At 40.2% G+C, this 15,272-nt stretch overlaps 1 protein-coding gene and 1 long non-coding RNA gene across 2 annotated transcripts in view; both read right to left on the bottom strand.

The window, feature by feature from the left end:
- The window catches only part of LOC134855318 (testis-expressed protein 9-like), a 33,136-nt gene extending 30,840 nt beyond the window's left edge, over positions 1–2,296 (bottom strand). The window contains exons 1-4 of the mRNA XM_063871814.1: positions 2,047–2,296; positions 1,271–1,464; positions 666–769; positions 113–282 (exon numbers count right to left, since the gene is read on the bottom strand). Coding sequence (XP_063727884.1) covers positions 113–282; positions 666–769; positions 1,271–1,464; positions 2,047–2,273 — 695 coding nt within the window. The 5' untranslated portion in view covers positions 2,274–2,296. The remainder of the gene's footprint in view (positions 1–112; positions 283–665; positions 770–1,270; positions 1,465–2,046) is intronic.
- Positions 2,297–5,210: 2,914 nt separating this feature from the next.
- LOC134855225 (uncharacterized) lies at positions 5,211–8,914 on the bottom strand. Its single transcript, XR_010164461.1, has 4 exons — positions 8,341–8,914; positions 7,919–8,020; positions 5,899–6,025; positions 5,211–5,827 (listed from the first exon to the last, which is right to left on the bottom strand). It is a non-coding gene; the product is annotated as an uncharacterized LOC134855225 (long non-coding RNA).
- Between the last annotated feature and the right edge of the window lie 6,358 nt (positions 8,915–15,272).

Raw genomic sequence — 15,272 nt, 5'->3', positions numbered from 1 at the left:
TGCACCCTTCCAATCTGGGATCTCTGTGATTTTGAGAAACTATTATACCTCAAACGAATGAAATAAATAACAGTTTTTTAGTCCACCAATTCTCGAAATTATTAATTCTTACCTGGCTATCGTGCTTTGTAATGTTGCAGCTGCCACTTGACTAGGAGTAGCTACAAAATCAGCTTTCGATTTGACATTTTGGGTCTTGTTTGTTCTGGCAACTCCTGAGACTGGTCGCTTTGGAGTAATTGGCTTGGATACTGCGGAAGCACTTTTCGCTCCTTGTCGACCCTGGAATGAATTTTGTTTGGTGAGATAAAAATCAATGGATATTACGAACTTCAATAACTTATAAACAAGAGGAGGAAAGTGTTTATCACTGTTCCCATCGTTTTGAAGCACTTGTAATTGATTTACATTTTACATCGAATATTTGCCGTCATTTGTAAACAGCCTTTTGGAGAAAAACTATTGTTCATGGAATACTCTTCAGATTCACTGGAACTACGCTTGATATCTGGAAACTGAGTATGACTTAAGTGTATTACAAAAAACTGTCCATCACATCAAACTAACATGCACTGAAAACCTGAATTGTTCTTCAAAAAACTTATCTCAAAAACTCAGACAATGTCTAATACATAACGATCAAAATAAGTTATTGCTAAGCTGACCTTGTTTTGAAGGACATTACCATTGGATCCCATGGCTGTCATTGCTCTACTGTTCCTACCACTTGCAGTGCCTGCAGAACTTCCTGGCATCCCTTGAGTCCCACCTGTCAATTCAGCCAACTGGCCTTTATCATGTAATTTTTTTTTCAAAACACTTTTCATTGTTCTCTATTGGTCAATTTTTTTAAAATGAAACTACTGTTAGGTTCGGTAGTATTAAATATAAATTAGTTTTCCATGGGAGGTCAAAATTTTCCACAAAAAAGCTGAAAAACGTTGGCTCAAAGGCCCAAAAACTAAAAAAAATCAGCTATCAACATGAGGTCCTGGCCGCATTCGAACCATTGCCTTTCGGACTGCCACGTATGGACGTAACCTCCATTTAAACGTTCATGAGATTCAGAAATTAAACTGATTTAAACAAGCTATCAAATGATCAATGCTTCTGTTAGACAAGTTGCGTATTTGCAAAAAAGTCCCATCTTCCGATTGACTAACGCCTGCTAATTACAAGCAAAAAAATTACGGGAAAAATCGATTAAAATTCAATTTATTAAAATTATTTCCATCAATTTCTTTTTCAACGCCGTGGTCCAAGCACTCACCCATTCCACCACCTGATCTCAGTTGTTCCTCAAGAGACATTCCATAGTCTTCATGTGACATTTCTAACGATTTCGGATCTTCATTCGTGTCTTCTGCATAGGCATTGGACGAGTCATACTTTGTGTCATGTGATGTCTCGTAAGATTCTTCTTCGTAGCGGACATCTCCAAATGAGAATCCAATGCCTCGGGATCTGATACAAAAAAACACAAATCGATCTCAATTAATACAAGAGTAAATAACTTCGAAAAAGTCCTATTTTAAGCGGTTTGTGAAAGCATTTTGCTTTTTCAGCTACAACAATAGTAATTAGTTCAAGCGAAACCTATTTCAGATTAACAATTACACATTTCATTTGATACCACGCATTAACGAAAAAAATCTAGTCAATATAATTGGTATTTTGGAGGTTTATTCTAAATGTATACAAAAGGTAGGAATCATTTAGACGATACGTCTTTTCTTTTAGTCAATTAGACGTACGGTCTAATTAATAAAGGACGTAAGAAATATTTTTACTTGATTCTCTAGTGGATCTTCATTTTTGCAGTGAATAATCACTTCTCCCCATGAAAAGGTCGGATGTTTTTCGTTCTCGTTTTTCTTTGAGGATGAGGCAACATTACCAAACCCAGAAAAATAACCACAACAACTGCATGAAAATATTAAGCATCGGCCCGACATTGGTTCTCTTCAAAGAACTGAAGAGCTGGTGGATGCGTCTTTCTAGTTTTTGACAAATAACTGAAAATTTATAATCAAAACAATTTTTCACCTCATATGAACTTCTTCGCTTGTATCTCCATCTTCTCCCAGCAACTTCTCATTATGTTTTAACACAGACTCCGCATCCTTCAACAGAGAAGCAGTGCGCGCTTCCAATTCTGCATTCAATCGACTGTATTCATCCTCCTTGCTGAGATAATCACCACCAGCTAAGGTTGAATATGTGTTTCGTTTCGTAGAGGCATTTGACGATATAGCACTGGAACCTCTGCTCATAATTCGAAATCTGAAGAAATCTGTACAATTTTACCTAAACTCATTTTTAAAAACTTTAAAAAAAAACAAAAAAAAACTATTTGAAATATTTGTAACTATTTTAACAAAATCGACACATTATTCGTATAGGGTATTCTAGCAATGCCAGACAACAGGGGGTTTTAGAGGCCTTCCTTTGGTACTATTTTACAACTATCCCTACTGCGTTTCGAAAGCAAAAAAAAACATTCGCATCTGGGAAAAAATTTTGGCAAAAAAGTATTTCGGTATAGCTGAATACTCATTTAATTCGACATAAAAAACTGTACGTCATCTTCACCAAAATCCTTAATGCCCTGCCCCCCCCCCCCTCCCACCACCAAAAATCGTTCAAAACCCGAATTTTACAGAGGCAATGCTGAGCTTCACGCCACTTGCCATTCAAAAAAGATCAAGCTTAAGAGCAAATTGATTGAAGTTTTGTGAATACACGGAGGCGAAACGGAGCTTCGCAACACTTGCGATGCAAAAAAAAACACATTGCGCTACGACATAGTGAATGAAAAAAAGACAAGTCAAAAAAATTTCTAAAAAATTATGTTGGAGAAAATTACTTGAAAATAACTTGACAAAAATTGAAAATAACAGCTTCAAAAACTTCATATTTGTATCGGATGCAGTTCATAAACAGGCCTTAAAAAATGGAAATCAAATACCGAGCGACAACAAAGGAAACAAACGTTGGGTCGAAACCTAATGAGCCGAAAACAAAACTCTTGTCATAAAAAAAATTTTAAAATAGTTTTCACGGCCCATCCGAACTGAAACACATAGGCCAAAACGGATATATTTTGCGCGGAATTTCGCGAAACAAGCTGACTATGTCGATACAACATAAACTGAAATCGTTTGAATGTTAAAATAATTTTAAAAAATTTAAAAAAAAACTCAGGGATGGTAATTTTTAATATTTGTGAAGTTCCAGTTATAGCAAAACTGTTTAAATTGGAACAAAACTCATGCTTCAAAAAGTAAACTAATAAAAACCAAACCAGATTTTAAAAAAATGGCGTTTAAAAAACGGAGAATGAACCGACAGAAACATGTACGAAAACCAAAAACATGAAAAAAGTCGTTTCACGAAAAACCTGAAACGACTTTGAACTAATTACAACTATTTATCTTCTAGAGGAAGATACTACTTAGGTATCTTCCTCTAGAAGTGCAGATCTAGTGGACGAGGTTGTTTACGGAAAAAAAGTCTAGTAGCCGATTGCAATACCCTTGCTTCTCGCAAGGGTAATTATGAAGCGTGTCTGTTATTCTATAAAATATTTGAATACTAGGCACGATTGTGCCATTCTCTAGCGCCCTTTTAATTCATAAAAATCATTTGCCGAGGCGATATGTAAAATTCTGGGAACTCAACTACTTCCACCATTAAACAAATACATCATTTTTTTTTCAATTTGTTGATAATTGCTGACATCATACGCAAATTCCATGCTGTGACAACTATGGCGACAATTATAGACAAAGTAGACAAATTATAGTCCGCAAACTTTTAAAGAAATAATTTCGGTTATCAAAGAAAAATCAGGGACAAACTTGAGCCCTAGGCCTTCAAAGGACTCAGATGATTCTGTTGTAGTAGCTGTGAAGCCATTTGTCGCTAGGTACCTAATTTTGATTACAAAACATTCCGTAATTCACTCAAAGTAAGTTTTATCTTCAAATATTTATCAGTACCCCGAGTCCTTGTACTGCAACTCTTTTTCCCATTTTCATCAATGATGCTGGATATCATTGGTTTAACCGCAAAAAGATCCTTCGCCCCATTTAATTTAGTATCATGAAAAAAAAATACTGACGTCGTAAAAGGAAAAACTACTATTCGGTTCAACCAGTTCGAAGGACTTGGGTTGATTTGTCAATAATTCGACTTTGGTAAAGCTTAATTCGTCAATAAAAGGTCAATAAAAATTGGGAAAAACCGTGTAGTCCATGACCTTCCACATATAATTCGCATATGTTCAAAGCTTTGAAAATTGGAAAAACCATTTAGTCCATGACTTTTCACATAATTCGCATATATTCAAAGCTTTAAAATCATACGAATATTATCCTAGGAGGAGTTTGGTCACTGACATACAGACAAACTTCATTTTATTATATGTACAGATTAGTGTCCCTTTGCGTAATTTGAACGTCAAAACAATTTCTGTGTCACTAAAAACCGGTCTGAAATTTTAATTTGAAGTTTTAATGTAGCGCTTACCTGTCACTTGAAAAACGAACTATTCGAAAAATGATTTTTTAAAAAGTTTGAAACCATTTAATTTTTTTTTTAGAATTTTCATGGTTTGGCTACTCATTTTTGAAAGACATCTGTAGTCAATTAAAGCGAATGCTAAAGTTCATAACGATCTTGTCCCCATGTCGCGCAAGAAAATCCTGTCTAATTTTGAAAGAAAAGAAAAAACAAAATAATTATTTCAAATAACTATGCTCGGAACAGTGATTTATTTGCAGATCAACCGGTTAATACTGTTTTTTTTTCACGAAAAACCAGATGCCACAAACAAATGCCAGATAAGATTGAGTAACATATCATACTAAAGCCTCTTGAATCGTGATTCGAGTGATATTAAAAACAATCCAATAACTTTCTCGCAGTAAAAAAAAACGGTTTGATTTTAAGTCCAATTTTCAACGAGTAGAGCAATTGTAGAGAGCGTAAAGCATTTATTTTGCAGCTTTAACAGCAAAACTAGCTTTCAGCTTTTTTGCAGCAAAAGAAGCTTTAACTGTAATTTCTTAGTAATGAACTGCTTTTAAAAGTTTTCCTTTACACTTCATTCTAATTAGACCGTACAAAAATTGTCCAACTGAAAGCAATGGCTAAGGTAAACGCGCACTGTACTACGGATGATGAGGCTTTCACTGCAAACAAAAACATCAAGAAGTATATTTGAAATTTTCTCGTATTGAACTCAAAGCGTGTCTTTTTGGCGTAAAACGATTAGAGCCAAACGCACAAATTGCGCTACAGTTTTGAAGTATTTCATCAGAAGTCATCAATGGCAAATTATTGTGATAGAAATGAAGATTCAAATACAAATCAATTAATGTTAAAACATCCAGAGCAGCATAGCTGATCAATTTTTCTGGGATATTTTCATAGGAAAATTTTTCATATTCAGTCCAGTGCAACTTCGCAAAGTCGAAAGCAATCAATTTGTTACACATCCATTTTAAGCCAGATTTCGAGCCCAGAAGGACATCATAATCTTTTGCCGGCAAAACTTTCGAGACTAAATCAATAAAGTCGAAAAAGTTCGATAATTGGAACCCGCATGTTTGGTTAAGTAAGGAAACGTCATAAGCGCATCCAGATCCAAATATAGAAAGAGATTTGTCGCTGAATAAATCCGACAAAAGCTGTTTCTGACATGACTCTAGCTTTCGCATATCGAAAACATAGGCTCGACCAAAAAGAGTTCCGATTTGCAAAAGAACGACATCTTGCGCTTTGTTCATCATTTCAGTGTCGAATGCTAATAGAGGTGCTTTTTCTGTAAATTCACGTACAAGATAAGAAGAACGATATATCTATAAATGGTGTTCAAAATTGTTAAATTATTACCTAGTTCTTCTCTCATGGATTCGAACCTTGGACCAAATAATTTAGCTGAATGAACATATTCAATCATCAATGGTTTTAAGTTGGAGTAGATTGGCTGCGCTTTCACGGGTTCGCCAGTTTTGGTAATCTAAATTCAAAATAATCTTTGTTCCTTGGCGAGTGATATTAGACGAAATTGGGCGAAAAATGCTGAAAAGAGCGTATCTAATTAAAGTAACGCACAAAAAAGTTGTTTAAAATCTAGTAGAAATGAACTTGGGAGGTCAGCCTCTCATCAAACCTTGTCTAACTTCAAATGAAAAAAAAAACAGACCATTTTTTCTTCATGTTGCGACAACTTTCTGTCTTTTTAATAAAAATCTGAGTCACGACCAAAAGATCGTTAATTAGATGCCAAGCTTGACACGCTGCGAGTTTTCCTTGATTTAGTCAAAATTTTCTTTTAAAATTTAAAAAAGACCCTACGACATAGTGTTCAGTCGTCGGAGCAAAAAACAAAAAAGCTGAAAACAAATTCATTCGTCTAAAACAAAAATAAGATGCAAGACAGCTCAGGACAAATGTATGATTTCAGGGCAATGTTCCTTTTATTAGTAATGGGTTTGGTAATGTTTCAAAACCTAAAGCCATTATTCTAAGTCTTTATTCTTGCATTGAAAATTTAAGCTTCGATCTTCTAATATATAAAATTAGCAGCGAATCTTAACAAGCAATAGACGAACTCATGCAAAGTATTTCAATATGCAGATGACACAATTCTTTTCTGTGAGGATAAAAACATTAAAACTGCACTAAAAAAAGCTTGAAAACAACTGCAATTGTTTATCACAGTACTTTCGCAGACACTTCCTCCAACTTAATGCAGAATCCTCCAACAAGAAAAAAAAACAGAACTTATCATCTTCAGTAGAAAACATTTTAGAAAAGATGATAAAAATCAGACAACTGCCCTGGACAAAAATTTTATTGAAGAAAAAGTCAATGTGAGATATCTCGGAGTAATATTTGACGAAATTTCGACATTTCAAGACGAAAAGAAAATGATCTTAAAAAAATGGCCAGCGGGATTAGGAAACTACAGTCGATCAAAAAATTCCTTCCTATCAAAACAAGACTACTACTAATGAACGCACTCGTGATCAGTCACATGCACTATCCTGCTATCCTTTTAAATGGAAGTTCAACAAATTTGACAATCTCATTAGAAAAAAAAAACAACTTGGCTGGGCAACTAAAAGTTGCTGTGATCGTGCAAAATGCGCTTCATCATCTGATTTCAAACTAAAACACAACAGTCTTATCGACTGAAAAGTAATTTGCCACTTCTGGAGAATAAATCATCCCTTATAACCAGCTTACAAAAAAAATTCAATATGAAAACAATCACATAACTATGAACCTAAGAAAAAAAATTATATTATGTCGAAAGATTTAATGGGCAATACATCAAAAACTCTCTTTTTTAAACCAGTAACAATTTGGAACAGGTCACATGATGACAAAATTAATTTCAAGAATATCCTTACGTATAGAAAAGCAAAAACAACTTTTAAGGATCTTTGTATACTATCATTTAAAAAAGATTCAACAGAGGTAAACTATGAAAAACTTCATGGAGATATTTCAAATTTCTTTAATGGTAATTTCGTAAGATAGTGATACAATCATTAAATGCGTAATTTTGCATCACTAAATTTGGGTAAATCTGACAATAATTATCATCACAATTTGACTGACACTTGTACATCTGAAAATACTTTCAACTGGCATATAAAGTGTTTTTTTTTACAAAGTTTTTGAAAATTTTTGACATTGCGGCATTACTAGATAATGGACAATATTTTTCAAGTTCACCTTCTGAAAAACTGGGGGTCGCAAGAGCTTTTTAACGATCGAGTGGAAATATTTTAAGTTTTAATTATCTTCTTGCTTTAGCGCGCATATTTTTGAAAAATGCCTTCTACGTGTCATGTTTTTCTGCATAACATGATAGCGCTGTTATAATAACAAGCATACAAACCCATTTCAAAGAATTTAATTGAGGTTTAATAGTTGTGTTGCGTCTCCAGTTTCCATTTCTGCGGCTCCATTTCCCGAACTGAATTGGATTGAAAGCTGAAGGCTATAACATCGAACACAGAGCTGTTTCATAACGTAAAAACTTACTGTTAATCAAGAAACGTTAGTTTTTTTTGAGTATTTTAGCGCTTTTTGGAATCACCATTTTCAAAAATTCAAAAAAAATGCCAAGACTGAAAAAAATTTTGATGCCAAAATTTTGAAAATATCATAGTAAACGAGCTAACAGTCAGAATAACCTTCATAATATTATCCAGTCAAAACCCTAGGAACTTTCTTGATTTGGAAGAGTAAAGTATAATCACTGTGTTCGATGTTAACAGTGAAAAAAAAGACGATGGAAGTTTTTTTTTACTTGTTAACCTTCAACATTCGAGCGAAACTGCACGGATATATCAGGACTAAGAATCTGGTGATTTCTAGTATAATTATAGAAACATGATTCCTTAAAATAACAATTACATTTGATACAACAACAAAGGATGTTTTAGTTCAGACCATTGAAAATCGGGAGGAACTTTAAATTCAGGACTGTTTTAGTTTTTTCTTTTTGTTTTCCACGCAAAATCAGGTATCAAATAATCATCGGACTTGGTTGATTGAAATATCACATCGAAGACGTTTCAGTAGTGATTCGAACCACATTGAAAAATTTTCAAAAAGTCGAGAAATACCATCGAGCAAACAAAGCATGTTTTAAATGGCAAGATAATTTGTAACTCAATTAAAAACGAATGTTAATTTTCCCATAGTTTATTCACTTCATTTACCCGCAATTTATAATAACTAAATCATCATTAATTCAAATTTCATACCATACAGTCGCTTTCCAGCTATAGCGAAAAATTCATTCTAGTCAGCCTCATGACCTAAGGAAACTAAGCACACTGGCTGAGCCTCCTACAGAAAGTCAAACTAGAGTCATTAGACCAAAATGGCGCCAAAATGCATGGCAATATCGAAATTTTATAGGAGCATCCGAGTGAGAAAATTGACAGCTTCGATGGATTAACAGAGTGTAACATTCGCCCAAATACTACACAGCGACGGAGCGTAGAAAAAGTACCTATTAACGACTGGCAGGCGTCAGTTACCTTAATTCTACTCGTTTTTCACCGTCTCGACCTTGCCAGTTGATTTTCTGGTCTGCTAAGGGCTAAGTAAAAAGTTACTATTTTTAGGCCATCAGTCAAACGACTTTTGATCAGCTTTCGTCTACATGCGAACACAACCACATAGCTGAGTCTCGGATCCTCAGACTACGTGATTGTTATTAAAAACACGGCTCGAGTATCCTATTTTATTATATTTTTGGTGACAGTTCTATATTAAATCCATTGGAGATGGATTGACCCTTTCCTCTTCCTAGCTACTCATATTCTAAAATATCAAATAATACCGATGTCAATTCAAAGTTCTATGGCATCAGAGTAGCTAAAAAGTTAGTTTACTACAGTCTTTCACCTTATATCAGTCTCTGGGGGACCAAGCCTCCGCTTCCGTGTTTTCCTCGAGATATCGTCGTTATCTCTCCCAATTCGCGGCACGGGAGGGTACTGCTCTCCACCACTTCCCCACCGAAGCCTCTTTTCCCACTATCTTCTTCCGCTAAGGGTCTTATCGTGCGTGATCGTCACGATAATAGGCTTCGTTTTTCTGTGTTCTCGTGCGACTGTTTTCTACTCTATTTGGTGTTGTTCTGTTTTTCTCAACTTTTTTGGTCAAAATGGCCGTTTTTCGTATTTCTGAGAAATACTCGCTCGTTAATCGAAATTTTGGGAAATTGAAACTTCCAGAAAATTTCGACCCTCCTTTCAAGCACTTTTTCGTTGTTAAGGCCTTTTCTCTCTAATTCGTGCTTCGCCGGAAGGTTGCGCTGTGCCAATCTGGTAGAATGGCACATACTCCCCGGACAGTCCCCGTCAATGTCCCTATTGATCGCATAACACCGGGTTATCGTCAAGTAGTGTTCCAGTTCTCTAGAATCAGTCTTACAAACCGCATAAGAAAATGAAATTTATCTACTCCACCTCAACTCACTACGTGTCACAAATGGCATCATACTACATCTCACTGCCTTTCAACATTTTCACAAAATTTGCACCATGAGGAGTGTCCTAGATAAAATTTCCTTTCTGACTACTTACGTCATCTTGCCATAAAACTTCTTTTCGCTCTTGCTGATTAAAAAGTTGGAACGTGGCACGGCCACGCACCCGTTAAAATTAACTTAACGTCACTCACCAAGTATAATTAGTTATCTATGCAGTCGTTTTTGATATTAAAACTAAGAAACTCTGTGGCTAGGAAAGTCATTGAGTTACTCACCCTCTTCGAGCGAGCTTACCCAATATTACCAGGTCGCCATTATTATTCTAGGCACCTCGTCCTTTTCTTCTATGGTGGGGAATTCAGTGGGTAACGCTCCACTCAATTTCTGCTTCTGAAATTCACTCACATTACCCTCGTTCAATCTCATGGACTCCTCACCCACTACGTCTTGCAATTCGCCTTCAGATCTCTTCGGGACGGCCCGAATGATCTTCGCCAATAAATCATACGACCTTTCCGACATTCTGGCCAACTTTACGCACTTTGGCACAGAGAAGAGTTGGTCGACCAACACCTGCGGTGTCCTCGCATCCACCACCACCATGTGCGTAGGGTATCTATTTTTCAATATGTTGCAGAGCTCGAACCCACCAGATATTTCGAGCCAGTAGGTCTATGATAGGCCTCACTATCCTTCAAATTCATTTCATTTTCCAGAGCTTCTCGCCAGCCTCCGATCTTCTGCTCTGTCTGTAGTGCTCCGGGGAATACTTCCACACTGAGGGACGTCACTAGCTCATGGGCACTCTCTAGGCGTTCCAGCGATTCTATCGAGCTCGTCATGCTGCAAAATCCCAAGGCAGTGATCAAGTTTGTTTCCGTTACCCCATGACAGTCCGCAATCAACTCCATTCCATTTTTATCTGACATGCTCAACCTTCCATACAGTTGTGCCAATTGGCGATGCTGCTCGCTCAGCGTAATCAAGCAATGTTCAGAGATGCATACATGTCCGTCCATTCCACAATTGTGAGCTAGACAGGTGCCCTGTCTCAGCCAGTCACTCGATGCACTTCCCTCGGATGGTTCCGTGGATGGGTTGTTTTTCTGCTTCGTTACTCTTATGGCCAGCAGATGGTGTATCATGGCCAGATCGTGCAAACTCGCGTCATCATCCAAGTCCAACGTAATATCTGCCGTCATATTAAACCGGCGTTTGGATGTGGAAACCAAGAAGGCTTCATGAGTTCCCACATGGTTACTAAGCTGGTTTTCAAGGGACCATCCCAAGAACCACAATCAAAACTCACTTGCCCCTTCAGCTCGGGAACCGAGGGTTCGACCACTCGTTTCTCCAAAACAATACCCAGCTTGGACTGTTCAACCATCAACATGCCAGTTTCTTTGACTCGCTCTACCCTGAAATCAAGTACTATGACTTGCTCATAGTCGAAGTACGCTTCCCTGGCTTCCTCATTTACGAAGGGATTATATGCCACTCCCGGTATGCCAGACACATATTGGAACGACTTCAACTTTCCCAATGTCGAATAGTCTTTCTGTCCCCAGACCGCTTCAATTAATTCCCGGCTCACTTTCAACTCTCTGTTGGAATACCTTCTCACTTCTTCCAGCCGACGGTAGCTCTCCATATCGTTCGACTCCTTGTTTGGTATGGCTAGCGGCATGTCTTGATACAGCTCCAGGAGTGCCCTCAGGAAGTTTCTTTCACCATCAACTCCCCCTTGCCGAATGGTCTTTATGCATTCTCCCAATACAGGAGTGGGGATGCGATCCACACGAACCTTACAAAGCAAAGGGCATCCTTCCGCTTAGCCCAGGCTATCGCAGAATCGTCTCTAGAAATCAACATTCGCAGGGCTTCCATCAACTCCAGTTCCTGTTCCTTTGATTTCGAGTCGTTATTGGCTTCATACTCCGCCTTCATAATTCCCATCAAACACCAGGCCAATCGTACCTGCAGGTCAGTCCTGGTACATGGATAGGCTAGGTATGCTGCCACCGTCGCCGGCGCATGCATCGTCTCGTCAAAGTATCTTTGGAGGGCTGCCCTCCAAGAGATCTCTAGCAGTCTTTCCAGGCCAATTTCGTTTGCTTCCGAGGACATCACCGTGCCGTATTCTTTCCTGTTCAAGTTGGAGTTCTCCGTCAACTCCCTCAGATACTCCTGCATGGCTTGCTTCTCGTTCCAAGCCATCAGGTGCCCTCTCGCGGAATTCCTCGCCTTCAGCATCTCCACATAACCCCCTGCCGGATCCCCCACGTGTACTGAGTCTGGTACAGTGATTTGACTATACTCGACCACGTCGAGTTGTCCCTCCAGCTTCATCCGGGCCATGTTGGTTCGCGAGGGCTTGTAATCATCAAGTCCTCCAGATCAACACTGACTGATGACCTCCATTTCCAGCTTAGTATCCGCCAGAGTCCGTGCATTTTTCTTTGACCTCGTGGCCGTTGTGGTCAAACCTGCCAATAACATAGGGGGTATCAGTTTCTCTTTTTCTCCCCCGGCCAGCATCGCACCATCTCCTTGCCCACTTTCGCCTGAATGAGCTATTCCTGCCAAGGAGGCCACCACTGTGCTGGCTTTTGACTTCACCACTTTCTGGTTCACGGCTCTGCTTCCGGTCTTTCTCTTTAACCGCTTCAGCCCTTTTTTAGCTCGTCTGACGGGTAACTTTCTCGTGATCTGCTGATCATCGGCACTGTCCTCTGTAACTGACTCGGTCAGAACATCAAACTCTACGTAGTTCATTATTTGCTCCAGAACCTCGCGCATGATGGGTTGGTTTAATCCCACCTTCATTATGGACTGCGTCCCATACCTGCGTATCACGTCCCATGTCCTCTCCATGAAAATCACCCGGTTCCAGGTTACTCCCGTGTCACGTTCAAATTCACTCTGGTATCTTTCCCACTCCTCTTCCGGTAGCGTGCTCAGGAAAGATACCCTCATATTCTCCTCAATCTTCCTCCTCCTTGGTGACTCATGGAGCAGTTTCTGTAGATCCCTCCTCCGGTAGTCCATTGCCAGGCTTATTGGTTCCACTGGGGATAATCTGGCCAGCGCCTCCTTTGTAGGGGACATGAAAGACGATGGTGTCATCAGCAATAGATTCCCATCGACTTCCCCGTCGTCGTCTTCACTAAACTGGTATTCCAGCAAGTCCCTCTCCAATGCTCCCAGGTCCATTTCACTCGACTTCTCTCACTTTACCTCCATGTGATCATCGTCCTGATCCATCCGCTCGTCATCGTTCATGTCTGGTTTTGGCTTAGGTCCCGAAGGGCCTTGTCGCATATCCATGCCCGAGTCCGGCCGAGCCGGTACGGTCAGATCCCTGCATGGTAGAATAACTCATCGTTCACTAAGAACTCTACCGACTCCTCGCCATGTGGCGCCAGATCATCCAGCGTTATGTACGTGCCTCCTCTGCACTCCTTTGTGACCTCCAGGATTACTACCTTCACCTCTCCTGACCACTTCAATCTCGATAGATCATCTGCAGGTGTATACACATCATTCCACACCCCAGTGGAGACCTCTGGTTTCCTGGAAGGTGATGCTTTGATCTTTTTCCGGCTCCAGGCATCAGGAAATGTGAAGTCAAACGTGTGCATGGCCGCAACGTTCCAACTGATGAAGCGCGGCTCCATCCCTTCACTCCACTTAAGCATTCTCTTCTCCGCATCACGAGCCGCTCCGATGCGAGGGGCAATTACTGGAGATGTGACTCCCAACAACATCCTCCTTATCGGTGGGTATCGAGGGCATTGGTCCGGCAGCGGCCTGGACCCGGAAAGCCACGCTTGCTGGTTCTCTTTCACGTGTGCGTAGGCCTCTGGCAAAAGTGGGACCCTCAACGCCTCCCCGGAATCCTTCACCACTGGTCGCAGATTCCAAAGCTTCGGGTTTGAACTGGACATGGAAAAGGTCCCGCGGCCCATTCGATACTTAAAGTTGTTGTTGAAGTCCATCAACACACAACCCGGCTCCGCTATTCTTCCAAACAGCCTATCGTCGCTGGCTAACCCTCTTAGCTCCTTCTGTTCCACCCAATTCAGCACGGAGCAATCCACTACCGAAACTAGGTTGACATACAACACCGAGTTCCTGTATGCCTTTACTTGCACATCGGGGAACGCAAATGACATCACCGGTCCATAGACCACCGTGACGAACTCCCGTAGTCCATGAATCAGAGCCAGCGGATCGATCCGGATCACGACAGCCAGATCCGTCAGCAAGGGCATGCCACAGTACTTTCCACATTCACCCGCATCCGTCGCCACCTTATCCTCTCCTGTGACGCTCCTGTTCTGTTGCAGGAGATATTGGAGCAAGAGGATCCTCCAGTCCTTCATCTTTTTGAGCGAGGCGGTTTCCAACTGCGCGTTGAATTCACGACTCGTTCCCTGGAGCTGTTCTGGGTATCGCAACAGCACGAGCAGATCGCCTAGCCGAGCATACGTCATAGCAATCAGGGTCAGGAGCCCGTCCAATCTCAGGTCTGCCAAAGCTTGGGTGAAGAGATTCGCAGGTCCCTTCACGAAGTTCTCGTGACCAAATGTCACATACAGGGCCAATATCAAGCCGATTGACAATTTCCGGATATCCTTGACGAAGCTCGCGACCAAGTTCCTGGATGCCCTCGGGTAACATGTTGACAAGAAGGATGGCGTCCATCCCACTCCCATTCCACCCAAGACAGCGTCTGATTGTTCATATTGTGCCCTCGTGGCCAAGATATCAGCTTGGAACTTATCCAATGACATCATCTTCACGTCCTGCATCATCTGCAACATCATGCCCCCGGCTAACTCCCTCTCATTAAACAAGTTTTTCAGATACGCGTGTATCTCTTTGATCACCGCCGGTGCATGCTCGAATGCATCTTCCCCCAAGGTACACAATCTCGGTGACAAGTACAACCATGCGTTGGTGCTTGGCTTCGTACGCAAAGCCAATGCCATGAGATCCTCTTCTGCAGGTGTCATATTTTTTCTAACCGTCCTCCCCTGCTCATTCTCCGCCTGATCCATTTGTCTGAACCAGAGATCATCAGCCACCTGTTGTACTAACAAATGATCGTCATCTACCCCTGGCCTCAATTTCAATAATCTGGCGAAATTGGACAGCTCCAACCCCAGGACTTCATCCAGCACCAACCGAGTTGTGCTACAATCCTTGAACCCCTGTATGGCATTAGAAATGTCAGCCC

Source organism: Symsagittifera roscoffensis, chromosome 10 (genome assembly GCF_963678635.1).
Source record: "Symsagittifera roscoffensis chromosome 10, txSymRosc1.1, whole genome shotgun sequence".
Classification (NCBI taxonomy): domain Eukaryota; kingdom Metazoa; phylum Xenacoelomorpha; order Acoela; family Convolutidae; genus Symsagittifera; species Symsagittifera roscoffensis.
This window is presented reverse-complemented; position numbering and strand designations above follow the sequence as displayed.